The sequence below is a fragment of the Hemicordylus capensis genome, chromosome 4 (assembly GCF_027244095.1).
Source record: "Hemicordylus capensis ecotype Gifberg chromosome 4, rHemCap1.1.pri, whole genome shotgun sequence".
In the NCBI taxonomy this organism is placed as follows: domain Eukaryota; kingdom Metazoa; phylum Chordata; class Lepidosauria; order Squamata; family Cordylidae; genus Hemicordylus; species Hemicordylus capensis.
The window spans coordinates 174,987,681-175,015,307 of NC_069660.1; the positions used below are offsets into that span (position 1 = coordinate 174,987,681).

Sequence of the window (27,627 nt, forward strand, 5' to 3'; positions counted from 1 at the left end):
TTGCGTGCGTGCGCAAAAGGCTTCTTAGAAGCCATTTGCAGCCCAGCCGGGGAAGGGGACGGCAGGGAGTTCTCCTGCCGCTCGTTTTTTAAAAGAAAAGTTTCTTTTAAAAAACGAGCGGCAGGAGAACTCCCTGCCGTCCCCTTCCCCGGCTGGGCTGCAAATGGCTTCTAAGAAGCCATTTGCCGCCCAGCCGGGGAAGGGGAAGGGCAGGGAGCTCTCCTGCCGAGTGCTGATCTTTTGGAAGGGGAAGGGAAAGGGACAGCAGGGGTCTTCTTGGGGGCTGCAGGGGACTTGAAGGGGGCGGCCGCCAGCCGAGCAGGGCTTTGAAGGGGGCGGCAGGGACTGGGTGCTGTCCTGCCGCCCAACTCTGAATTCAAAACGAGGAGCCGCGGCGCCGAGCGGGGAAGGAAGCGGGCGGCAGGGAGATATCCTGCCGCCCGAGTGCTCAGTGAAATACGACGTGGTTGTCTCCGGGTTGAGTAACGCCCCCCCCCATTTCTTATTAGAACCCTCCACCCCAGTGCCGGACTGCAGCTCCGCGGTTCCGTGCACACCCCTAAGTCTAACAAAGGGGAAGTAGAGAAAGCATAGTCAGAGAGGGGATTCCCTTGCTCACTGTCTCTACCCCTAGTGGTCAATAGGGTTGCTGGTGCTAAGAGTCGATGCCATCAAGAGCTGCATCTCCAACATGAAGATGATGACAATGAGGCGGCAAGCACAGCACACAGCAAACTCTGGAGTGCTCTCTGCCTCTTTAAAGCTGAGCCAGAAGAGTGGGGAAAAGAATCTCACCCGCCCGCAAGAGAGCTTGTGATTGGCGGGCAGGCATGAAGGCAGGCAGACACAGCAGCACAAACATATTGTGCTCTGCTTCAGCCAACACCCACAGAACAGCTGGTCATTGGGGAACAGTGTGACATGGGCAGGAGAGCTTCTGATTGTCGTGTGCCCGGTACAGGCCAGGAGATCACTAAGGTCATGGAGGAAGCCATGAACGTATGGGGAAAATGGCATCCCTTTGGGGATCAGCACTTTCCTCTTCAAATACGAGGTGCCCTGACTATGCTGGGATGGTTGGCAACCCTACGTGACCAAGAATATCACCCTCACTTCATACACTGCTGGATATGCCACCGCACAATGAAAAACAGTAGTAAGAAAGAGGGGGGGGGACACCCCTGGTGCTGCCACTTGCCCTGACAGCCACTGGCAATCAGACAAGTGGTCAGGGTCAAGATTGCATTTGCTTTCATAAGCTTTGTATCTTTATAAATTGGATTATCTGGCCCAAATAGGGGCTGCTTTGACAACAGAAAGATGTGCAAGTGGCGGACTGGAGCTTATCAGTGCATGCTTCTATTATATGAACTGAAAAAGAAACAGTTCGGAAGCAGCTTTTGGGAATACCAGGGGAGGCAGCAAACCTTTGTTTTCTTTCCAAAAGAAGCAAGCAAGCAAAAATAAACAAACAATCAATCAAGAAAACAAGGGGGAAAGGACAAGGTAAGTTTGTTAGGGATAGGCTTTTTTAGGTTTTGATTTCTGGCTGGCTAGAGGTTTATTTCTGACAGGGCAGTTTCAATTTCAGTTGTGCCTAGAAAGACAGTGGGTGGGGATTAGCTGCAGGTGAGTCACACAGTTTGTGGGAGGGGCCACATTCCTGAGGTGGCTCAGTTTGGAAGCAGCTTTTGAGAAGACAAGGCTCTGACCGGGAAACATTGCTGCCCAGAACTTTGTGAACAGGAGTTTGCTAACAGATATTGTCGTAAATCTGTTGGCACAGCTGACCCAACAGGATTTACGATCCCTCCAGCTCCACTTCTGTGAGTCAAGATGGAAATTCTATAGATAAGAGTAGCAGCTTAGCTGCACAAACGAAAGCAAAAAATGACTCTCAAAGATAAAGTAGTATGAGCAAAATAAAGTCCCTTGAAACTAAACTTGGTACCCTACTCTACGATCACTGAGCAATAACTGAAATAAAGGAGCAAGGAAAGAACAGAACAAGAACAGGCTGAAACAAGAAAGGTTGAACAATTAAAGTATGAGGAACACTGTCTGTGGAAGGGTTAAAAGGTGCCTCTTTGCCAAGTTAGCAGGGGTAACAACAAGCTAGAAAACCTAGGAGGACCGGAGTCCTCGACAGAATCATTAGGGGTGACAGTACAAGAACTAGGGACGTGCTATCGCCCTCCAGATCAAACCGCTTAGAGGGACCTGGAGTTGGAGAAGCAAATCAGAGAGGTGTCAAAGAGAGACAGAGCTGTATGAGATAAACAAAGTAGAACAATTTTTACAATTAAGGAATTTACCAAAATTAAACTTAGAACAATGGGGAAAATTGAACCTTCCAATTTCTAATGAAGAGGTTAAGGATGCTATCAAGCGAGCGAAGGGGGGGAAATCACCAGGGCCAGATGGGCTCTCTATTACTTACTATAAAGCTTTTAGTGAAGTACAGTCTCAACCATTACAATGGACAATGAATGAAATTATGATGAAGGGTTGACTCTCTGATTCATGGAGACAGGCGACTATTACATTCATACCAAAACCTGGTCAAGATCCAACTCTGGTTAAAAATTATCGACCAATCTCCTTGCTTAATAATGATTATAAATTATTTGCTTCTATACTTGCTAAAAGAATGGAGGAGGTCTTGGCAGAGTTAATTCATGAAGACCAGGCTGGATTTTTACCAAATAGACAAATAAAGGAAAGGATAATGTGCAAACAGTCTTAAATGTAATAGAATATTATGAAAAGCATAATAATAAACAACTGGTTATGTTATTTTTAGACACAGAAAAAGCTTTCGATAACATCTCCTGGCATTTCATGTTGAATACTCTGGAAATTGTAGAGTTTGGAGCTAACTATATAAGGGCGATTGGGTCCATATATTCTGAACAAAAAGCAAACATTAAGGTTAATGGAGAACTTACAGACTATTTTAGTATTCAAAAAGGTACTAGACAATGTTGTCCCCTGTCTCCATTATTATTTATATTGGTCTTGGAAATCATGTGCAGGATGATAACGGAGGAGACCAAAATACAAGGACTGTCAATAGGAACACAAAGATATAAATTAAGAGCCTTTGCAGATGATATAGTCTTGTTTTTACAAGATCCTCTAGAGTCAATTGAAATATTATTGGAAATATTAGAATCATATGGGAATTTGGCAGGGTTCTATATATATAAGGATAAGACAAAGGTACTAACTAAAGATATGAATAAAGAGGATACTGAAAGATTTGTTCTGAGATCTAGTTTTAATGTGGAAAAAAAGGTAAAATATTTAGGAGTGACGCTTACAACAAACAATGCCTTATTGTTTCAAAATAATTACATTAAAATCTGGAAGGAAATAAAGACGGACTTATGTAGATGGAATAGATTGAATTTGTCATTAAGTGGAGGAATTTCTGTTATTAAAATGAATGTTCTTCCTACATTGTTATACTTCTTCCAGACAATACCAATAATAAATACAATGTCAATTTTTGCTCAATGGCATAAAGATGTAAAGAATTTTGTCTGGCAAGATAAAAAAACCAAGAATAAACTTTAAAAATCTAACGGATGATAGGAAGAGAAGAGGATTTGCGCTACCAAATTTTAAGTTATATTTTGAAGCAATATGTCTAAGCTGGATGAAAGAATGGATTACATTAAAAAACCCAAGATTGTTGGATTTGGAAGGATTTGATATAAGATATGGTTGGCATGCATATCTATTTTATGATAAGGTAAAAGTAAATAAAGATTTCTTAAATCATTATGTTAGAAAAAGTCTATATATGGTATGGATGAAAAACAAACTTGTGTTAGAACCAAAAATTCCACTATGGGTATCTCCACTGGAAGTTATATCTAGAAAACAGAACAATATGTAACAGACATGGGCCATGTATCAACAACCACTCGTTCTTCAAGGCACAAAATACGAACTCAAAAAACTAGATCTTATGCAGGACTGGAATATCTCTTGGTTTCAGTACCATCAGATCAGCGCCTTATTTAAGCAAGATTGTAAAAAAGTTTTTAACCAATCAAAGTCGGAATTTGAACAACAGTTGTGTGACAAGGAAGGAAAACTAGTCTCTAGGATGTACAGTCTGTTATTACTGGAAGATACAAGAACGGTAGTAGTGAAAACTTCTATGGTAAAATGGGCTCAGGACTTTGGTTATAATATTTACTTGGAGAAATGGGAAAAGTTATGGATAAAAAACATGAAATATACTGCCTGTTCTAGTTTAAAGGAAAATAATCTCAAGATGATGTACAGATGGCATCTAACTCCCAAGAAGTTGGCCTTAATCTAACAGAACGTGTCAAATAAATGTTGGAAGTGTAAAAAAAGACGAGGGTTCCTATATACATTTATGGTGGACTTGTAAAAAGTCTAAAGGCTATTGGGATTTAATTTATAATGAACTCAAAAAAAATGTTTAAAATGACTTTTCCCAAGAGCCCAGAAACAATACTATTAGGTATTGACAGCAATGCTCTGCCGAGGAAATACTGGATCCTCTTTATGTATCTGACAGCAGCAGCAAGACTGACATTTGATCGCAAATGGAAAGACAGTCATTGCCCGAGTAAAGAGGATTGGATACTTAAAGTATTAGAATGGGCAGAAATGGCAAAATTAACAGCATTATTAAGAAATAAACTTGAAGTTTTTAAAAGGGATTGGGACCCTCTTCTTGTTTATTTAAAAACATTATAAAATGGATTTTTATCAGGCCTTCGAGGGGTAACAGCAAATGCTTTTAAAAGTCTCAGAGCTGATTTCTGTATGATTTACTGGGTGGAGAACGATAAAACTACAGGCAAGTCCTGGGTATTGTTATTGATACTTGTTTCAAAGATGAGATGGAAGTCCTTACGTACTCCCCCCTCCCCCCAGCTTTTTCTGTTTGTTTGTTCTATTTGTGTTTTCCTTTTTATATTGTGGAAAAACTGAATTAAAAAACATTTTAAAAGAGAGAGACAGAGAGACAGAGCTGTAATAATCGTCACATAGACTGGGCAAATTCATGCGCGGGTATTGACAGAGAGGCCAGATTTCTAGGCATGCTAAATGACTGTGCCTTAGAACAGTTGGTCGCGGAACCAACCAGAGAGAAGGTGACCTTGGACTTAATCCTGAGTGGTGTACAGGACCTGGAAGGACATTGTAGAACTGGGGAAAGTTCAGAAGAGGGCAATCAAGATGATCGGGGGCTGGAACACTTTCAGGCAAGTTGCTGCAGTCAAGGCTCCAGCATCTGGGACTTTTTGGTTTGGAAAAGAGGCGACTACTGACTATCTAGACATGATAGAGGTGTAAAAAACTATGTATGGAATAGAGAAAGTGGACACAGTTGAATTTTTCTCCCTCTCTCACAAAACTAGAGCCAGGGGTCATCCCATGAAACTGAAGATCAGGAAATTTTGGACCAAAAAAGGAAGTACTTTTTCATACAGCACATAATTAAGCTATGGAATTCTCTGCCATGGAATGCTTTTAAATGGGCTTAGACAAATTCATGGAGGTCTATCAATGGCTACTAGTCTGGTGGCTATGGGCCACCTCCAGCCTCAGAAGTACGATGGCTCTCAATATCAGTTGCAAGGGAGCAACAGGAAGAGAGAGGACATGCCCTCACCTCTTTCCTGCAGGCTTCCCAGAGGCATCTGGTACGCCACTATGTGACAGTATGCTGGACTAGATAGGCCTTGGGCCTGATCCAACAGGGCTGTTCTTAGGTTCTTGCGTGGTTGTCACATCTATCTATACATAGTTTGCACACTTTTTTCCTACATGGAAGTGTTTTCCATGTAAGCCATAGGCAGCCCTATCATGATGCAAGGTATGTGGCAGATCTCAGGTGCAACTGAAGGTAGCAGAAGGCAAGACAAACATGTGACTCATAGTCCACTGGGAAATTCTCCTGCACAAGTGCTGCCATCTGTCTCTCTACTTTTCCGCCAAGAATGGATGCTGGAGTGATTATAGCTTTCTCTTTTGGTCTTTTGTTGTTGATTTCATTTTCCAGGCTCTTCCCTCTGGCGGGAGATGATAGAAGGAGCTGCCTGATGGACTGGCTGATGACAAAGATACTGAAATGAACAGGCATTATAAAGATTGTAGTCAGTGGGCTGATTCAGGTGTCACACAGAACCATGATTAAATCTGGTCCCACATGACTTCCCTGAGGCTCAGGAGCATGTACTCCCATCCATGCCTGTATGAGCATCTACTGCTGATTTAGGTTAAAATAAACCAAGATCAGGTATGATTAAACTGATCAATCATGGTTTATTCTATGCTACTTACCTGAAATAAACTGCTATCTGTACTCAAGGTTTTAAATGAGCTATGAATTACAGGTTATTTCAAGCAAGCAGGTTAAAACAAACAAACAAACAAACAAATAAAACAAAAAAAGAAATAAAATTGGCCCATTCAGAAAAAAAAAAAAAACCTGGCCTTTAACCTAAATCAGAAGTAGGCATGCATGCATGAGAGGGGTGAGTGTGCTGGCTGTCATACAGGGCCAGGTTTAACCATGGTTCCATGTAACATCGGAATCAGTCCAGTCACTGCATTAGTTGTTAACATCTATTGAATCTGCCCAGAGCCTTTGGACGGGGCAGTCTATAAATGCAATAAATAATCAACTTTTTTAAAAAATCCAAGCACAGGATATTGTCAGGATCAAGTGGAATTTGGATTGGGAACTGTCAGGATTATGTAGCCAGTCAGGATTATGTACTGGTGCCTTTTGTAGTGGCTTCTGAGTCAAAGCTTCAGAACAAAGAAAAAGAGACAGTATTGTGTTCTGAGGTTCTACTACTACCACCACTACTACTATTTATATACAGTTTTTCAACAGAAGTTTCCAAAGCAGTTTATATAGAAAAATAAATACATAAGATGGCTCCCTGTCCCCAAAGGGCTCACAGTCTAAAAAGAAACATAAGGTAGTCCCCAGCAACAGCCACTGGAAGGATGCTGTGCTGGTTCTGGATAGAGCCAGTTTCTCTCCCCCTGCTATCACTACTTTATTATTTATTTATTTATTTATTTATTTATTTAACAAACATATTTTTATACCACCCAACACTTACGTCTCTGTTACCTTTCAAAGGTGCTCAATTAGCAAGGACAAGTTAGCAGGTTCTAGCATGTCTCCTCCCTCCCTCTAGTTCTGGCCTGGCTATAAATTAAGGGTGAACAACTAGAAACCCCGGGGAAAATCTGACCCCCTTGAAGAATTCAAATTGACCCCTTAATTGCCATCCGCAAAGCTGCAGAGGTATGTGGGAGGACTGGTGGCGCTATAGCAGGCATCCCCAAACTGCGGCCCTCCAGATGTTGCTGAACTACAACTCCCAGCATCCCTAGACACAATTTTTTGTGGCTGGGTATGCTGGAAGTTGTAGTTCAGCAACATCTGGAGGGCCGCAGTTTGGGGGTGCCTGCGCTGTAGCATTAGGCAGTCCACTGGATGGTGGAGGAGGCCAGGCCAGGAGCATCCTTCATTAAACCTGTTGCTGACCTGAACTACAAATACTTCCAGGTTCCACTTAGGTCTTTGCATGAGCAACAGTCAGTCTCTGGCTTGCACGGGTGGCTCCCCCGCATTACCCCTGGATATTCCTGCCTGCCAGATACTCAGATGATTCCTTACAAAGTTCTCTGCTTTCCATCTGCCAGCTTCCCTATCCACTTGCCTGTCCTCCTGCCTATTTATCCCTTTGTTGAACTGAGTTCAACTATTCAGTCCAGATCTTGACTTGCAATTCGCTCTGCCTCCGCACTGATCCTCTTCTAGACCTGGCTCGGCACTCATTGATAGCAGAAGTGCACCAAGGTAATTATGGAGCCTGGACCTAAAGCCTTTGGAGACCCCCACCTCCCCGGCTGCAAATTAAGCACCATTTTTTTTAACACGGAGGTTCTTGAGGGCACAAACCATACCACCTAGGACAGACTAAAGAATATTTGGGGGCCCCAGGAAGTCTGGAGGCCCTGGACTTCAGCCCCAAAGTCCAGGGGTAAGTGTGCCTCTGATTGGCAGCTCTGGTCTTGAGCCTGCTGCTGCCTTATAGACAGCTGCCTGCAGCCCAGTGCTGTCCATCAGTCTCATAGCAGGATTCCCCTTACTATTTTAGGATTCAAAACACAAGCAAGGAAAAGGCAGCTGTGGGTCTTCTATTTTGTCTATGAGGAGGAACGTGTATAATCCAGGAAGACAGAGACATCACGGGAATGCAGCTAATAATAGGCGATACTGCCATGAACCAAGCCTTAAGCTATATAGTTTGCTACATTAAAATAATGATGCCATTGCATATGACATTCTGCTTAGTGATATCTGCAGTCTCATTTTCTGCTCACTACTGATTTGTTCATTAGTGACATTAACCACACATTTTTGCAGATGCCTCTATTTTAGGCATTTAGCGTAACTGTGTACTGATTCCTGGCAGCTGTGGGAGATTTCTGGTTTGCTTGTATGTTCCTCTATAGTTTAAACTGAAGGAAGCAAAGATTTCACCTTATCCAGAATTGGCCATCATGCAAGCCATCATTTTGATCCTATCATCTTTGCAGCCATTTCCAATTGCAACAGTCGGCAAATATTGAGCGGCAGTCGATATTAACTGTACTGTGTACAATAATGGGTTAGTTGAGAGTGGGAGAACCTCAGAATAGCTCAGGTTAATACACCACATCACCCTGTAAGGAAAGAAAGAAAAAACCTAGTGAGAGGCTAGTGAGTTGGATTCTCTAATTTACAAATGCTACCGTTTCTTTGGATTGTTCCGGAACAGGAATTATATATCTCGTTTCAGAGAGTGAAATGTTAAATGTAACTTTCTTATGTTAAATGTAACTTTCTCACTGGAAGCCAATCGTCAGAACAACCTATGGAAACGGAGTAATTATTGGCACTTCTATTCACAGAGCAGTGGCTGCAGCCCTGTGTCACAAAAACAAGCATAGAGCTCTGTGCTCACCCAGACTTCCTTGATCTGTGACCTGCGGGGTGTTCTGTGTGTATATATATAATAGGCAATCCCTATGTGTATGCGGAACATTTCCTTCAAATAGAACAAGAAGCTCTTGTGCCTGCAGTGCTTGGCTCATACTCAAAGAAAACCATGGACTAGTCTACATAACACCTCTGATCCAGAGGCTGTTGCTCATGTATAGTTCTGCACAAAAGGATGGGACTAATGAAATGCCCCCTTGCCATTGAAATGAATGGGGAAGCTCATGTATATGTGGGAGCTCCATGTGCAAGTTCCCCACATGCATGGAGCCTATGAGTCTACAGTAGTTCAGTAGTACTAATTTAATTTACATGCAATCAACATCTGACTTGCAGTGCCTGTGCTCAACATATTTTCTACATATTTGGGAACTAGCAGAGGCACTGCTGGAAGCTGAGCAGCAGCAATTAGCAAGGAAGATAAAATATTATGCTAGTGGTTGAAATGTTCATAGATTTATATGATGTTATTTATTCAATAGTTTATTTATTGTGATAGTATATTTTTCTACATTTTTAATACTTCGGGAACCACTTTGATCTCTTTGAGAAAGCAACAACAACCAAAATGAACAGAAGAAAATGTACCAGATGAAGGCGGGGCACACAGAAAATATAAAAATACAAAGTTTGTTTACATGCACATAAATGCGCAATAGGGTGCTTTGTCTCTCCTACTCTCTCATATAGTCAGTTCACATACAAGAAAGTGGGTAATGCAAGAGTGTACTTTTTAATTGTAAAGTGCATGATTACTAATTAGTATCAAAAATTGTTTGGTCTGAATGGAGTCTTTTTCAAACTGAGTCTGAAAATACCATAGTTTTCAGACTCACCAACTGTGCCACAGAGATTTTGAAGAAAATGGATATTTATATACTGCTTTTCAACAAAAGTTTCCAAAGCAGTTCACACCAATTTATTTATATCTATGTAAACTGGTTTTGGAACTTTTGTTGAAAAGTGGTATATAATTATTAGCTGTCTTCATTGTCTGCTTCAAAAATCTCTGTATTGTGCACTATTGTACATAATATTCGAAAAGGGTTAGGGTTTTAGAGCAAGACGTCCAGCTCTTTTCTAGTATCCTGTATGTATTCAGATTGTGTAGTGCACTATAGTGCAGAGTGCAGACACTGGACTACATTCTGTGCATCTTTCCATCGAGGTAAGGGACCTACTGTTGGGACTGCTGAGCAGCTTCAAAGGCAGTCCAGCAGTTAGTGATGAGACTTCTGCACAAACAGTTTAAAACACTTCTGAGCAGCAGTGCAGCTCTCCTTTCCATGTTGAATGTATCACCATCAGGGCTGACTTTTGAAGTTGCACAACAGCCGTGCTGGGTCCCTTATCTCAGTGGAAACTGCACAGTGTATAGTACCCTATATCTGTTTGGAAGTTGGTATCATCACCATCCCACTGAAGTCCGAGGCCAAACTTCCTTTCAAAGCATAGCTGAATAGCTCTCTTGCCCCTTGTTTCAGCTACATCCAGAGACTCTTCCCTTAGGATGAGCAACGTTATGCTGGACAATCATGAATAAGAATTATTCATTCTTATACATCTTCAAGAATGAGTTGCCCTGCAAATGAAGGCCCACCCACATGGCCACTTTCTTTGTCTTTAATTTTAGCATTTAAGCACTAAGCCATTGGAAAAGTCCCAGAATGTCAGACGTAGCTTCTGTACAGTTGAGGAGGGACAAAGCAGAGAGAGAATCTGAGAATGTCATTAAGCCAGTTCTGACCATTATTAACTGGGTATCCTACTGCGTTTCAGAAGCTGTGCACACTCCTAATTTGTGATCATCTGCAAGTAAACAAGAGGATAGGTGTGTGGGTGTGTGTGTGTGTGTGCTTGTGCATGAGACTTTTTGTCCAACTTTGTTCAACAGCCGGATTCATGAACTCAGTACGGCTTTGTCAGCAGGAACCTCACACATGAAACTTCCCTGTCCTCCTGCACTGTTGCTTACTCACAGATGATCACAAATCAGGAGTACACATAGCTCTCGAAACTAGGTAGAATACTTGTCCTACCCAGTAACATACTAGTTACACATCTAGTGTGCAACTTGCAAGAGTAGGCCTCCCAGTTCCTCAGAGCAGCAAGAGAGCCTTCTCAGAAGGGTCAGATTTTATGCAGGTCAGGACAGGGGTGGAGGGAGGCCAGTGGCGGCCCCAGTCAAGCCCCCCACCAGAGCCCCCTAGCCCCGCCCCCTGTGTCTGACAGATGCTAAACCATCAGATGCAGGGGGTGGGGCTGGGGGACCAGGTGTGGCCCCTGAGGGGCGGTGGCCCAGGTTCTTTGAACCCCTTCGCTCAATGGTGGCTCTGCCCCTGGGTCAGGAAGCACCACTTCACCTGCTCTGACCTAGTAGTGCAAGGCTGGTATGGCTGGTCTCCCAACAGTTACCTCCTTGGGCCATTGCTCAGTGGTGGTTCCCAAACTGAATCTGTGTCTGCCATCCTTCAGAGCACTGGTTCAAGACTTGCTGGTGGGCTTGAATCATTATGCTAGTACCATAGTTTCCACTTTCATAGCCGATCATGCCGATTGCATCCCCAGAGCTGCTTCTAGACTGATCAGTTAATGCAAGCTGGAGTTCCACTGCATGTAGAAGTACCAGCAGTACCTCCATGCATGTGTATTGCAGTCTGGAAGCCCAATGAATATGTTTTGGGATGTATTTACATTACAAACATATTGATTTTGTATCACATATTCCTGGAACAAAACCAGGGGGGTACCTGGGGGAGAGGGGGCCCATGTTCACCCCTCTCTGTGGCGGCCCCTCAGAGCGAGGGAGATAATGAAGAAAATAGGGAGGGGTGGAGTTGGGGGGCCTGGGTTCTTTGAACCCTTTCGCTCAATTAGAGCTAAACCCCTGAAAACAGTAGTTTGGTGAGGGAATCATCTGAGAATCTTCTGTTAGAGATCCTTGGCCTCCTCTTCACAAAACAATTTCCAGGTTCTATGGAGGGCAGGGATCTATTACATTGGTTTTAGTCTGTGGTATCTTTGGAATCATTCAAAAACTGGCATGAAGATTTTTAAAATTATTATTTTAGTATCATTAGTTCAAGATATTATTCTGTTTAAAAACTGGTGCCTTCTAAATGGAATGCTTTCTGTTTTCATAGGCTGTCTACATGTTCTATGCTTTGGCTATTGTCTGTGATGATTTCTTCGTTCCTTCATTGGAAAAGATTTGTGAAGTAAGTATTTTCTGATGTTGCTTACCCAGATTTAGGAAGAATGTATAAAGCCAGAATTGTAATATTACTTTGTATTCCATGATGTTTGATGGTATTAGATTGGTTTGACATTTTTCATTTCTATGAGTGTAGCTTTCCAGAAGAGAATCTCTGGATTAACCCCAAAAGTCTATCTATCCCGGTATCCTGTTTCCCACAGTTGCCAGCCTGATGCCACTGGAAAGCCTAAAGCAGGGACATGAAGGCAAAATCCTGCTGTTGAATCCCAGCAACTCCCAGTGGCATACTACCTCTGAACACAGAGATCCCATATAGCCATCACGGCTAATAGCTATTGATAGACACATTTCCATTGATCTAATCTTGTAGCAATGAATTCCCTAAAGAATTCATTTGCCTTGAATTTGCCCATCCATTTCATTGGATGACTCCAAGTTTTAGTATTATGAAAGAGGGAGAAAATCTTCTCTATCCACTTTCTCCACATGAGGCATAATTTTATAAAAAATCATATAATGTTTCATCTTTTCTAAATTAAAACATGAATCACCTTAATCATCTCCCCCCCACTTAAATTAAAAACCCTCACATGCTTTAGCCTTTCCTCACAGGGAAGATGCTCCAACCCCTTGGCCATTTTAAGTGCTCTTTTCTGCATCTTTTCTGACTCTTGGATATTCTTTCTGAGACAGGAGTAACCAGGGGCATTTCCAGGTGGCAGTTTATTCTAACATGAACACAAATTGCCACAAGAGATTTTCCAGGGCATCTAGAGGGTGTCAAAGGACATTGTGCTGTTTCTTATTGCCATCTGCTGGCCATTTGCTGACAATCCTTGAAAAATCAAGGATTGTCATTTTCAACTGATTGTCTTTTCAAGACATTCACTTCTTTCACAGATTGTCCGCAAATGGCCAGCAGATGTTACTGACAAACAGTGCTACATCTTGGATGTCATCTGGATGTCCCAGAAAATATCTCATCACAATTTGTGTTCATGTTAGAATAAATTGTGGTCCGGAAATTCCCCCAAACTGAACACAGTACAGTCATCCCTTGCCAACTGTGAGGGTTCCGTTCCACAGAAACCTTGCAGTTGGCAAATTCGCACTTGGCGAGGCATTAAAGTAAATGGGGAAAGGGGGGGGTTAGGGGACTGCGACCACAAAATCACATAAAAATAAAGGAAAAATGCTTTTTAAAACCCTAAAATCACCAAATCAACAGGAATGAGCAGACTGAGCCCCTTGAAAAGTCGTGAAACTCCCCAAACCTCTCAAGTGCACTTTAAAATCACCAGGAGTCAGCAAAGGTCATCATGAATCAGCAAGGGTTGCCAAGAGTCACCAAGTGGAATGAGCAGATCGAGCCCCTTGAAAATCCCCAAACCCCCCCCCCCCTACTTCACAAGTGTGCTTTAAAATCCCCAGGCGTCAGCAGAACACAATAAAACTTAATAAGGAGCTTTTCCTACCTGACAACCATGCAGATGGTCAGGATGCTGAGGAGGAGGGGTAGGAGGGATGTGGTAGGTTGCAATTGGGGAAGGGAGCTGTGGGAAGGGTGGGATGGGGTGACTCAGGGAGAATTTTAAGGGGAAGAGGGGGTAGAAAATTCCTCCGACAATGACAACATGCCCTCTGTTGCAGGCACTTCACAGCTACTTCCTGACGTGCCAGGCTGTGCTCTCTTGAAGAAGCTCAGGGGGGTTGGCTGTGCCATCTTCTTCTTGAGGTCTTTTTGGACCTCTGTGTGGGGCCAAATCGGGCCATTCAGTCCCCTCCTGAATGCCAGACTGCGCTGCATGAAGGGGTCCATGTCCATTGCCTCATCTGCCAGCTCTGAGGCATGCTCCAGTGTCAACTTTTCTGTGGCCCTGCTGTCTTCCTCCTCTTCACCCGCTTCCTCCTGATCACTGGGGGATTTGATCAGGGCCTCGAGGTCTTGCTCTGTGAGCTCCTCAGAGTATGACTCCAGGAGCTCAGCAACTTCAGCCAGCTTGATGTCCTCAAACCCCTCGCTGCCAAGTCATCTTGCACAAGCCACAATCCTCCCAACCTTTTCCTCCACAGCTGGCACAGGAGTGTTGTCCCTCACAGCCTCTTTCTACACCTTCCTCCAGCAGGCATTCAGTGTGCTGCTCCTGATCGCATCCATTGCCTCCTTGATGATGGTCAAGGCATGGGCAATGTTGTAGCCCTTCCAGGCTTCCTTCAGAGTCATGTTGGGGTCTCCATCCATCAGGTTGGCTATGTGCTCGAAGTTCTGCCTGGTGTAATAACTCTTGAAAGCCTGGGTGATGCCTTGGTCCATTGGCTGGTTGAGAGGTGTGGTGTTTGGAGGCATGAACACCACTTCCACATGGGAGTGGGCAAGCAGCAAGGCTGGCGGATGCCCTGGGGCATTGTCCAAGAACAGCAATGCCTTGAAGGCCAGCTTCTTATCTCTTAGGTAGTGCTCCACCTCGTGCACAAAGCAGTCATTGAACCAAGACATGAAGATGGAGCATGTTACCAAGGCCTTCTGGTTCTCAGCCCAGAACACAGGGAGGTGGTTCATGTTCTTGCCCTTCAGTGCCTGTGGATTCTTGGACCACCAGCGTGGGCTTGACAATGAGGCCACCTGAGGCATTGGCACAGAACAGAAGGGTCAGCCGGTCCTTCATGGCCTTGAATCCTGGAGCCCTTCTCTCATCCTTGGCAAGTAAGGTGTGGTTAGGCATCCTCTTCCAGAAGAGTCCAGCCTCATCCGTATTGAAGACCTGGTCTGGCACATAGTCCTCCTCATCTATCAGCCTCTTCAATTCAGCAGGAAAAGCAACTGCAGCCTCATAGTCTGCAGAGGCAATCTCCGCAACAAGCTTCACGTTGTGCAGGCTGAAGCGCTTCTTGGAGTTTTCAAACCATCCCTTGCTGGCTTGAAACTTCTTGGGGTCTCCCTCTCCAGAACTCTGCAGCAGGTGCCGGTGTATCTGCTGTGCCTTGACACAGATCATGTGGGTGCTGAGGGGGACCTTTTTCTGTGCCTGGTCCTCCATCCATATGTTCAGGGCCTTCTCCATTTTCTCGATGTTGGGGTCCTGCAGCATGTAGGAGACTTTAAGGGAGGACTGGGTCCCACTGGGAACACTGCCTCCAATGGCATCTTCGTTCTTCTTTATGCTGTGGATGGTCGATTCATTGACCCTGAATAATCTCCCAACCACGCTGTTGCTCTGGACCCCCTCAACCAGTCCAAGACATTGATCTTCTCCTCCAGGGACATCACATTCCTTGCCTGCTTATCACAGCTTCTTCCTTTCCCTTGCTTGCATGCTTTAGACCCATTTTCTGATCTCTCTCTCTCAATCTCTCTCCTGCTTCTCTGCCTCTCCCTAAACAGCAGTGCAAAAGCAGCAGTGAATACACAGAAGACATGCAGCCCCCTAAACCATGCAGGCTCCCCCCAGCAGAGAGCAGTGCAAAAGCAGTAGTTGAGACACAGAAGCCATGCAGAACCCATGCAGGCTCCCCCAACCGCCAGCCTCTACAGCCCCCAACCTCTACAGCCCCCAATTCCCATAACTCTCACCTCCTCCTCTAGCAATCTCTCCGAACTTGACTCCACTTCCAAAACAGCTCTCAAACACTCCTCCAACACCTCTCCAATGCTCCAACTCTCCACAAATTTCTTGCCTTTTGTGCCAATGGAAACCCACGAGCTTCGCGGATACAAAAGCATGATGAAAATGTTTGAGGCTATTCCCACGATCACTGGAAAGCGGGCTTAGCCCACTTTCTTGTGATCGTTGGAACCACCAGGCTCATGGGCAAGCCTGGTGCTTCCAAGTCGGCTAGCCCACCTAAATCCCTCTCTCCTTAAATGAGGTTAGTGGAGTGAGCCCTCCATTGACCTCATATTTTTTTTTGCTTGTGTGCTGCTGTGACATGCAGCAACACACAAGTAGACCCCAGACTGGGAGGCTACAAGCAGATTCCTGGTCTCAGGGTTCCCCCCAGAATGCCCCACACACTCATGTAAGGCATCCTGGGACTTCCGGGGGCCAAATCAGTTGAGTTAGAAAAGGAGAGTATAGGAAAATACATAAATGTAATACAGCTGTGTTTCAAGTGAATTAGGTGGCTTAAATCGGCAGCAGCTGCACTTAATATGGAAAGCGTGGTGGCAGGCTAGACCTTGGGAGAAGATAAACATGAGAGGACTAGTATCCCAGTTTCACTTTAGCTTAGACAAGTAGTAGAGGGAATCTGAATGGGGATCTTTGAAGGGTTTAGGACAATTCTTTAAATGTAATTGCAGAAACCTATTCCCGAGCATGGGTCTCCATTATGCTCTTTGTCAAATGGGGATAGCACCTGGATGGATTTTTGCTCCTATGTAGACTGTGGGTAATAAACCCAGTCATCTCCACCACTGATCACCAAACTAACTAAGGGGCTCCAGGGGGCTCCACTTTACTGGTTTAAAAAAAAAAGGAAAGGAAATGGAAATTGAAGAAGAGGGAAGAGATTCCTAGTCTAAAGTGGGCAGTTGTGGGAAGGGGCTATATCAGGGGTGGGGAACCTTGGCACTCCAGCTGTTCTTGAACTACAACTCCCACCATCCCCAGCCACAATAATTGTGACTGGGGATGATGGGAGTTGTAGTACAACAACAGCTGGAGTGCCAAGGTTCCCCACCCCTGGGCTATATCTATATGTCTGGCAGCTTTGCCTTGTTTTGGAGTGAATAAGTTGGAGATCTGCTTGGCAAGGGGAAGTCCGGGCAGGTCGGTCCTTGGCTTTCAAGGAATTGAGGGGCCCAAAAATAGTTATTTTAGCTCAGAGATTCTCAAGCTTGGGAATCTCTAGGACTCAACCACAGAATGTGCACTCTATCAGGGCTATCAGTCGAGTGTATGGTCAAGTAACAAGGGTTAGAGAAACCTCAGTTCTCTGGAACAGCAGCCTAGAAGTAAATCCAAATGAGGGTTAGCAGGCTGGCAAAAGCTAACCAAAATGCTAGACAAAAATGATGAACAGAAGTTGCTCCACAGGTGCCAAAGAAAGGGTCATTACAGGCAATGCATCACAGGTTAGGTTCCCAGAGGCTGGGAAACCATGGTAAAAACTGGCCAAAACTTTGGGGAAATGCAAAATAAAGTGCCTTACTGTGGTCTGTGGGTCTCTAGCCTTCCAGCAATGCCCCTCAAAAGTGCCAAAATCTGTTTCTCCCCACAAAAAATGCAATTATTGGACTTTTAAAAAACAAAATGAGCCACAAAATTGCTCTGATGCACAAAATGGTGCCTGGAAATGACCTCTGTGGTTATTTCTGGCTGCCTCCAATCTGTGGATACGTGGATTTAACCCATTTTTTTTTTCAATTTAACATAATGTATACGGAGGTCAGGTGCTAATTACCCGACTGTGGATACGCGAACCCACGAGTGCTGGACCTGCGATTAACGAAGTCCTCCTGTAAAGCCAATGTGTACCTGAAAAGTCCTGGTGCCACCTGAGGAACCCATAAACATATCATTCTTGGCTGACAAGGGGGTCACTCTTAACAAAGCCCTCCCCCAAGTGGTCCCTTTTATCTGAGATGTAGTGGATTGCATCTGGGGAGAAGGCCTTTTCAGTGGTTTTGTGGTGACAGACAAAACCACAGTGCTTGTGGTGCCAGGCAAAGACCTTTTATTTCCCCAAGCCGTTTAACTATTTAAAATTGTCTTATGCTGCCCCATTCTTTTGTTTTACTATTACATCTTTTAAGTGCTCTTTCTGTTTGACCATGTTATTCCTTTATTATTGGTTATTAACTAGGCTTGTGCCCGAAACGTTTCGGCAGCCATTGAAAAGGCCGCCGAAACGTTTCGGGTGTCGGGGCAGATTCGGTGATTCGGCGCCGGCGGGGGTAGGGCTTTAAGGGCGGGGGAGAGTGTACTCACCCCCCCCCCGCCGCGTTTCCCCCGCCGGCGCTCTCCGAATTTGAAGCCCCTCGGGGCGGCAGCGTTCCTCCTTGCCGCCCCGTTTGCCCCCTCGGCCGGAAGTGGCCGGAAGTTCCGAGCGCGCGTGCGCGCGCACGACGGGCGCACGCGCGCTTGGAACTTCCGGCCACTTCCGGCCGAGGGGGCAAACGGGGCGGCAAGGAGGAACGCTGCCGCCCCGAGGGGCTTCAAATTCGGAGAGCGCCGGCGGGGGAAACGCGGCGGGGGGGGTGAGTACACTCTCCCCCGCCCTTAAAGCCCTACCCCCGCCGGCGCCGATAAATATTGTGCACATCCCTATTATTAACTACCCCAAAAATACTTACGTTGAGGGGTGGGGTATAAATGCTTGAAACAATAAATACGTTCTTGAATGGTACCCCTAAAACAGTTTGCTGCACCCCACATGCCCTAGTGCATCTCTTCCAATGCCTCCCTGCTTTAGAATGATCTTGGGAAGAGGTTTCTGCTGTAGCCTCCATTTTCTTGCATATCTTCTGATGTTCTTTTGCTCGGGGAGGTTGTTGGAGGAGATGCCTCAGATCTCCATGAAGCTTCACGTCTTCAGGCACAAATTGAGTGAGTACCTCTTCTGTTTTACTTCTGATGAGACAGTTGTTTTTTCCCTTCCACAGCGCTTACACCTCAGTGAAGATGTGGCAGGGGCGACATTCATGGCAGCTGGCAGCTCTGCTCCAGAACTGTTTACATCTGTTATAGGTAACAAAATCACCCACTGCTTGCTGTCATTTGGGAGTTTCACATGTAAATGTTGCTATTTATAATTCTGTTTCACTTCCACAAAGATTTTCAGAGAAATTGTGTAGTAAATTCCTTATAGAGAGATGAAACAACAGATACTGATGGAAATGCAAATGCAGCAGACCTTCGTGCCAGAAATGCACTAGTGCCAGAAAAAATGACAGAATGGCAAAGTGCATGTTTCTTTTGTCCTGTACACAGACATTTGGAAGTTAGCTGCATATATCAGTTTCCCACTTATCATCATCTTTCTGGCACTGCAAGATACATTAATTTTATGACAGGAGAATTAATCTGGGGAAAAATTATGTCTGAAGCATCTGTTGAAAGGTGATCGCTGAATATTTTCAGGATGGTGTGTTTTTAATTCTCATAAAACACAAAGCTTTTAGAATAGCATGCTGGTTGTCATATGCCATTCAGAAATATATGTGAAGAATGGCTCATTCTTCAACTGGAGGATATTCTGGCACATAGCACTGACATTTTGGGAAATCTCTGCACAGATCATTAAAAAGAAGGGTCCATCTCAGCAGAGGCACTCGTACCCCTGGACTTTGGGGCTGAAGTCCAGGGCCTCCAACCCCCTGGAGGCCTCTAAATCCATTTTAGTCTGTTGACTAGTCAGGTGGTGTGATCGCATTAAAAGTGTCGCATTAAAATGATCGCATTAAAAATAACGATCGCATTAAAAATGGTGGTGTGTGGGCGTGGGGGGCATCCAAAGGCCTTTAGGTCCAGGGCTCAAAGGTACCTAGGTGTATCTTTGCATCTCAGTGGTAGAGCTCATTCATTATATGTAGAAGGTTCTAGTTCAGTCTCTTGTGTCTCTGTCAGGGATTCTGGGGCCAAACTACATGTGAAAAATGTGTCATTAACCCTAATGGGTTTAGTTTTTCTTTTCCCAGTGGCAGCCACAAGGGGCCTGATCCAGATCAAAGGTGAAGTCTGTAGTGCCAGTACAGATCTCCCTCTGCAACTGCTGTGGACAAAAGGAACACTAGGCCCATCAGGGCAAATTATGCTTGTAGTATCACATGTAGTTTGTGATATTTGAGGGCCCAAACTACGCCCTCAAGAAGGAGGCCTGAGATATATGAAAGCACAGCCAATCCAAATGGATAATACTGGAATAGCTGGCAGCTTTATATGTATTCATAATGTTTTACTTTGTTTTCATCTAAGGAGAGGTTATAAGGTAGAAGGAGAGTGGGGAGCAGCTCAGTCATTTTCAATAGGACTCCTCCTCTGAGAATAGAGCACTTGTAAGGCACCTTAAAGGCTGATGACTGCTGAAGCAAGATCCTCTGGAAGAAGAATTTAGCAATGTTGTTGCCCTCCTGTTAAGAACAGCATCTTCTCTGAAAGCTGTGTTCAGAAAGGGGAAAGAGGGAGGTTTTAAGGTGGCACATGATGGATTTTAAGAACCCACAGAGATCAGTCACACAATCAAAAACTGTGTTCTACCCATGTGTGGAAGCTGTCTGTGCTCCCAATTTTCAGTTGTGAGGAAGCAAGGTAAGAAGAAAACCTGGGTAGAAGTAATTGTGTGGAAGCAAGATAGGAGGAAAACCTGGGTAGAACACAGTTTTTGATTGGGTGAATGACCTCACACTAGAGCACTGTTCTGGTGAGGAGGGATGACAGCCAAAGGTCAAATTATCTCTGTTGGTTTGGTTTTGATTGGTTATGTGGTTACTTGTGGTTATGAAGGAAAGGGAGCCAGCAACACATTACTGGCATTACTAGGAGTTGTTAGATTCTTGTTACAGCAGAAATTCAAGACATTTGTAAAGGTCGCATCCTTCCTGAGTGGATTTTGTATTTTCCATGTATAATGGCTTTGGTGGGATATGTGTTCAAGTCTGGCCAATCTGCCCAACAAAGATTTACTGATGTCCTTAGTCATGGAAATGGCCAGTAGCACTATACAATTTGCTCTCCAATTACTATCAAAAATTCTTAGATCTATACCAGATTAGAATGTCCATTCCAGGAAAACTAATTTTTTGTGGTGGATCCTAGGGACATAATCTTGTGTTCGTGTCATTCAAATTAGTTATACCTCTCCTCCCCAAGAGCACCGCTGAAGGTAACATATCATGTCTTGCTCTGAAAAAGGCCCTCTGGTAGCATGTCAAGATCAAGGTATTCAAATAAGCATCAGGGCCCCAACTAGAACTGCTCAAACCCAGCCTCCTTTTAGTACAATCAGGGATTTGGGAGAGTTCTTGTTGGATTTCAAAGTCCAAGAGTCTTTGTTTTAGGATCTGCCTAGCCTGGTCGTGACTTAATAGGACCAGGTAGTCCATAGACAGACCCAAGGACACAATTTTATCCTGAATAACCTGGTCCCAAGTGGGCTGGAATACATCAGCCAAGATAAGAGAAATCCATCCTGGTAGGGGGGATCTGACTTTAAGCCAATAGGTCAAAATAGACAACCAGGCCCAGACCTCGATCTTCAGAACACCCAACTCAGACCTTAATAATACATTGGGGACGCATCTAGGTATTCTAAGTAGAGCCCTAAGAAAATCATTTTGAACCACGTCCATAGACTTGTATGAAGGCAGGCACGTAGGGACCGCTGGCAGCCTGTGTACGGCCGCCGCCACGCGGCTCCGCTGACCCCGCCCCCCGCGTCTGATGTCAGACGCTGGGGCTAGCCACGCCCCCACATCTGACGTCAGACGTGGGGGGCGTGGTCTGGCCGAACGGAGCCTGGAGCCTCAGTTCGGCTGAAAGACCTTCAGTTACTCTTTAACTGCCGAAGGGGCCGCATGGCCCCTTCGGCAGTTAAACGAAGGCTAGTGCTGCTTTTGCAGCACAGCCCAGGAGCGGCTTTTCCGCTCCTGGGCTGTGTTGTGAAGGCAACACCAGTCTTTTAGCTCCTGAAGGGGCCGAGTGGCCCCTTCAGGAGCTACTTAGGCTGGCTCTGCGTTCACAGTGCTCAACCAGGAACGACTCTTCCCTGCCTTTGCAGGGAAGAGCCGCACCTGGCTGGCGCTGCGAATGCAGCACCAGCCTTTGTTTAGCTCCCGAAGGGGCCACGCGGTCCCCGCTCGGGAGCTAAACTACCGCCCCGCGTCTGACATCAGACACAGGGGCATGTCAGGGCCGCGAATGGCAGCTCCTGATTGGGCATGGCCCGGGTTCTTTGAACCCAGTCGCCCAATGATAGCTCCGCCCCTGTATGAAGGAAAAGGACCAAGTTGCACCCCATATAATAGCTGGCTCATAACTTTGGCCGCAAATAATTTCAAGGAGGCCGAAATGATCTCACCTCCTTTAGAATAGAAAAATCTCCGGATAGACAGAGAACTTCTCTGTGCAATAAGAATAACTTGATCTATATGCGCCTTCCATAAACCCCTTGCTTGCAGAGTCACACCGAAATATCTTTATGTATAGACTGTTGATCCTCAGTCAACTATCTTAACTACCTAGGTCTCCTTTCAAAAATCATTACTTTGGATTTCGAGTAATTGGTCAAAAGATAATTGGCTCTACAGTAGAGGGCTAGTGTGTGTGTGTGTGTGTGTGTATATATATATATATATATATATATATATATATATATATATATATATACACACACACACACACACACAAGCCGACCCCGCACAGAGCATCTGTGCGCTCTTTGGGGCCGACTACCTCTCCTCCCCCCCACCCCAGTCTCTGGCGGGGCCGAGTGCGGCGGCCACCGCCAGCGGGCCGAGTGCCAGTCTTTGCAGCAGGCCACCTCTCCCCCCACCCGCAGTATCAGGGCCCGCCACCACTGCCGCCTCCTCACCCGGTCCTCCTCCTAGCCTCGCCTCCTTGCCCCTCGCACCACCCATCACAGCCAGGACGGGCCTGCCAATTGTCCTTTCTCCTGGGTGCGCCAGCCAATCAGGCGCCTCCGCAGCCCAGCCAATCAGCTGGGCTGCCGGGATGCATTTTCCCTGGGCACACCCAGGAGATATATATATATACACACACACACACGCACACGTATTTATTACAGATTAATCTGGAATACGAGTGTGATTCTCTAAAGGCTGCCCTCAACATGTCAGACACCACCTCTATCTGAACATTTTCTTAACTGCTCCCTGGATCAAAACAGGGGCTGATGTACACATGCAATAGAATGAGGTGATAGAATGGACTGTTCCACTTCACAGTGCATGTTGGAATGGCCATGTTATCCTGTACTCCTCTAATGAAGAAAACAAAACTCCTACCAATTTAAGATTTTACCACCTCATTCTGATGCATGTGTTGGTCATGCAGAAATTCTCTCTGGTTTTAATTTTCATTACATCCATTTTCTTTGCTTTCATCAATACTGAAAAATATGCTGTGACATTGACTTGTTTTTCCCCTGATGCTGATCAGGGGTGCCAAGATTTCTGATTCTGGTGAGAAATCCTGCCTGTCTCTAGATAACACCCTTTTCCCATTCCGAGTGACATAGTGCCCTGAAATTGTTTCCTCCCCCAGGTGTGTTTATCACAAAAGGAGATGTTGGTGTTGGAACTATCGTTGGCTCTGCAGTATTCAACATCCTTTGTATAATTGGAGTGTGTGGCCTCTTTGCAGGGCAGGTAAGTGCATTAATGGAATTTGAAAATACTATTAAAACTTTTTGTTCACCTTGCTGTACATGAGAGCTTGAGTGGCACTGTGTATATAAATAAAATAAGATTGTGACATTATTAGCATCTATATAACACTTTAAGGATTCATACCTCTTGTAATTCTTACAACAACCATGTAAAGTAGGTCAGTATTTATCCTCATATTACCATGAATCTATTGGTTGACCTCCGCACCCTATCACACCTTAGAACAACTTCGTATGTTAGAACAATGGCTGACACGATGCACAGCATTACAGAGCCACAATGCTGTTCTTTGGGGCTGCTTTGGAATTTTAAGGCAGCTGCAATGCTGTTAAGAGTGCGTGGTAGTGCTAGCTGTGCTTCCACAATTTTACCCATTGTCACAAATGGAGAAAACTGTGTGTAAGTGCTGATAGAATTGCTGCCTGTTTTTAATTTGTCAATAATTTGGGTCTTCCACTTAAATCTGAAACAATCAGTCTTAATAAGGGGGGCCAATCCTACACAAGAGAAGACAAATTTTAACCAGAATAATATGATATTCCTCCAATAACAAGTTTCTAATCTAATCATACCCACCTCTCGTCTTAACGCAACATTAGGCACGCATCGGGGGACTAACAATATAGATCTCAGAAATTTAGACTGCAGGGCTTCTAAAGCCGTAAAGTTGCTAACAGGTCCTATTTGGGCTCCATACAGCACTTGAGAATGGACTTTAGATACAAAAAGTTTAACTGCTGTGCATTATGTCAGCCAATATCTTTGCACTTACTGCAGCTATGGGGCTGAGAGAGAGCATAAATGAGTTCATGAAAGAGGACAGATTTGACTGGAAGATCCTTAGGACTTCCTCTCCATTGGCTTGTGACTGGTAGGTAAACTGCCACCTCCAGCTTCTACAAGCTCTAGCTTCATCTTTTAAGACACTCTTCCATTGCCTGGCCTTGTCTGATATTCATTTGGCAGGAACATGTAAGGGGCCTCTCTCAGCAAACAGATTGTGGAAGTTCCTGCCCTGGGAGAGCCATCTGGCTCCTTTCTGTTCTTTCTGATGCATTTTGAAGATCTCTTTGTCTTTCAGTTAGTGCAAGGCTCCTTCATTTTTCAGGGGAGGAATAGTTTCAGTCACCAGTTTGCTGATCTCTGCATCAATTTGCATAATTAGTGTTTTTTATCCTTCATTATTAGGCATTGCCAGAAATAAACACGAGATTGGGGCTTGTGATCTTACCAAATGTCTTGCAGACTTTGTCATAACTCCAGTTTTTGCACTGGAGGCCTGGGGTCCTACCAGCTCCTAATATTGCCAGGAACTGCTTTGGTGAAATTTCATTCTATTTTGACTAGTACTTTAAATTCAGTGGGGTGTGTTATATTGAGAAGCACAGAAGATTTGTTGAGGTGTTTGTGCACACACTGAAACACACGTATATATGCTAACCCCATGCTAACTTAATACCTAGAAATCAGAATTTGGCATGCCACAAAATTGCATGCTAAATCCATAGAATATAGAGCATTTGGTGCCCTCAGTGAAACCAGAATATTTTCTTCATCCAGCTCCTTTTTTCATAGGGGTGTGTTTGACTATTGCTAAGCAGGTAGAACAGAAATGTTTAGGGGTGAAGGCAGACATAAATTTTAAATTTTAATGTGTTTTTATCATGATTTTTAATCTGTTTTATGAATTTAAAATGTTTTATATTTTATATTATCTTTTAATTTATACTCCGCCTAGAGATTTCTATATCAGGCAGTATAGAAATGAAATGAAATGAAATGAAAATTACAATAACAACATTTATAGAGCACTGGGGTTGTTTTGGAAGCACCCTTACCACCTTTAATATAAGCATACCCTTCTCTCTCCAAGAGCTGAGCTCTAGGGGGGAAAGGTCTTGCAAATTTGCAGCAAAAGCTGGCTATGGATGGTACTGATTGGCTAGCATCTGATACATCACAAATAGTTGTCCCCTCTCCCAATCCCAACAACTTTTTAAAAATAGTTTTTAAAATGTTGCTATTTTTAATAAGGTAAAGGATGGTTGTTGTGACTGAATAAATGTACATTACAAATAAAAAAGGTGGGCAGTCTGACTGAAGCATGGGGAAAGGCGCAAGACTGACTTGCCTCAGCATCTGTTTGATAGACTGTCAGGCAAACTGTAAAGTTAAGATGAAGCTGAGTTCACACAGTGGGTGAAGTATGAACACTGACTTCTCTTTGAATATCATGTCTCTCTTCACCCTTATTCTTCATTTTTGCTTTTAGTGAAGCTGCCTCTGGTTATGTTAAATGATGATTTGTTTGGGGTTTGATGGAAAGGCAGGTTAAGAATAATATACCAGTTACCAGCAGTAAAATCCTTATATAAAACTCACAGTGACGTTAATCAGGGCAAAGAGTAAGAAAAAGAGCTCAAAGAAGATGACTCTTGATCTAATATGCCATCTGTCCTCTCGGCTGCTATAGCCAAACAAGCATAATCTCAACAATTACACAAGAGCAGTTCTACAGTCATCATGCAGTCATCTCACAGAAGGATGATTTGCTTCAGGTATATAAATAGGCTGTTAATTACATTCGCCTTATTTTTTATGGGTTTTATGTGCCAAGAGTAAGCAACTCTGGCCTTCAGTATTAAACAAAAACTGAGTGGTGATGCCAAAGTTCATTGCAGGACATGTAATGGCATCACAACCAGGGAATGGCAGAGTAGCCACACCCATGTCTTCAACAGATCACTCCTGCCAGATCTTTGGATTCAATAGCACTTTGCCAATCTAGCCTTGACAGGCTCATGCTGCAGTTGTATCTTAAGTGGTGGGGGGGTGGGGGACCACCACAAAACAGGTGTGAACAAAGACAGAAGGGCAATGCAGAAAATACTGGAATGCAACAGGCCTATATCAGAAATGTTTGGATGCTCTGTAAAAAGTAAGTGATCAACCAACATCAATTCCAGACTAAATAGCTATTGGAAGCGAGCAATAACAGTCAGACATTCTGAGCATGGTTGAAGTGGTATGTTCATGTTCTCTGTTCCAAAACAAATGTCTTGGAATTCAGCAAATGTAGATCTGCCTTCACTTGGAATTATTGGTGTTGCCTACTGCACACTTACACTCAGGCAGCATAAGGCCCCACTGCTTGCAGACTGTTGCCATGTCTCAGACATTTGGAAAGCAGTGGTGGCCTGGGTCTTTCTGCCCACTCTCTTGTTAGTGCCAGTTTGTCACAACATCTGCAACTATTATATCCCCAACACCTGCTAGAACTTAATCTGGTCAAATGGCACAAAGCCTTGTGAATTGAGTGGCAGTTTGGAGGGAAATATATTATGTGGCCCAGAAGCAGGCAATGAAAGGCCCGTAATCCGTTTCTGACCTGCCAAGGTTTTCCCCAAGAAATTACCATCACCCACTCTCATCCTTTCTGCAGATAGCTGGCCTGCTAGTAAGTTGGTATGAAACTGTGACAAACATGATCATGATCTGCAGGGTTAATGTAGCCTATCTTTGATCTAGCACAACTAATGGGTAAGAATCAGCTTCTGAAGAAAAACAATCAATCAACATCAAGCTCGTTTATTGAAGAAGTTACAATACATTTTATATGGGTTTTTGAGCTCAGTTAACATATGCTTTTTAAAAATGATTTATTATTATTATTATTGTTGTTGTTGTTGTTGTTACAAGACAATACATAAACATGAATAGTAAAACTGATACGTAATGACATCCATTAACCATCCTTCCCGATATGTAAATAATTAGATGGAGGAGAATGACTAAAATAATCTTGATTTGTGAACAGAACAGAATAAAATCTGACCATATCATGAAAAAAATCATTAGAATTAGCGTGAACCACTCGAAGACTAATAATATGGGTCAATTTTTCAGATATGGCAATATGCCACATAGACTGATACCAAGATGTCAAAGACATGGTTTTATGCTTCCAGTATTGTGCAATGGATAATCTGGCCACAGTTAACA

The 27,627-nt window shown here is 44.2% G+C and overlaps 1 protein-coding gene across 2 annotated transcripts in view; it reads left to right on the plus strand.

The window, feature by feature from the left end:
* Window positions 1-27,627, plus strand: part of SLC24A3 (solute carrier family 24 member 3) — a 277,690-nt gene that overhangs the window by 190,829 nt on the left and 59,234 nt on the right. For both annotated transcript variants that reach the window (XM_053251024.1, XM_053251025.1), the window contains exons 4-6: window positions 12,205-12,279; window positions 18,883-18,967; window positions 23,501-23,604. In XM_053251024.1, coding sequence (XP_053106999.1) covers window positions 12,205-12,279; window positions 18,883-18,967; window positions 23,501-23,604 — 264 coding nt within the window. The remainder of the gene's footprint in view (window positions 1-12,204; window positions 12,280-18,882; window positions 18,968-23,500; window positions 23,605-27,627) is intronic.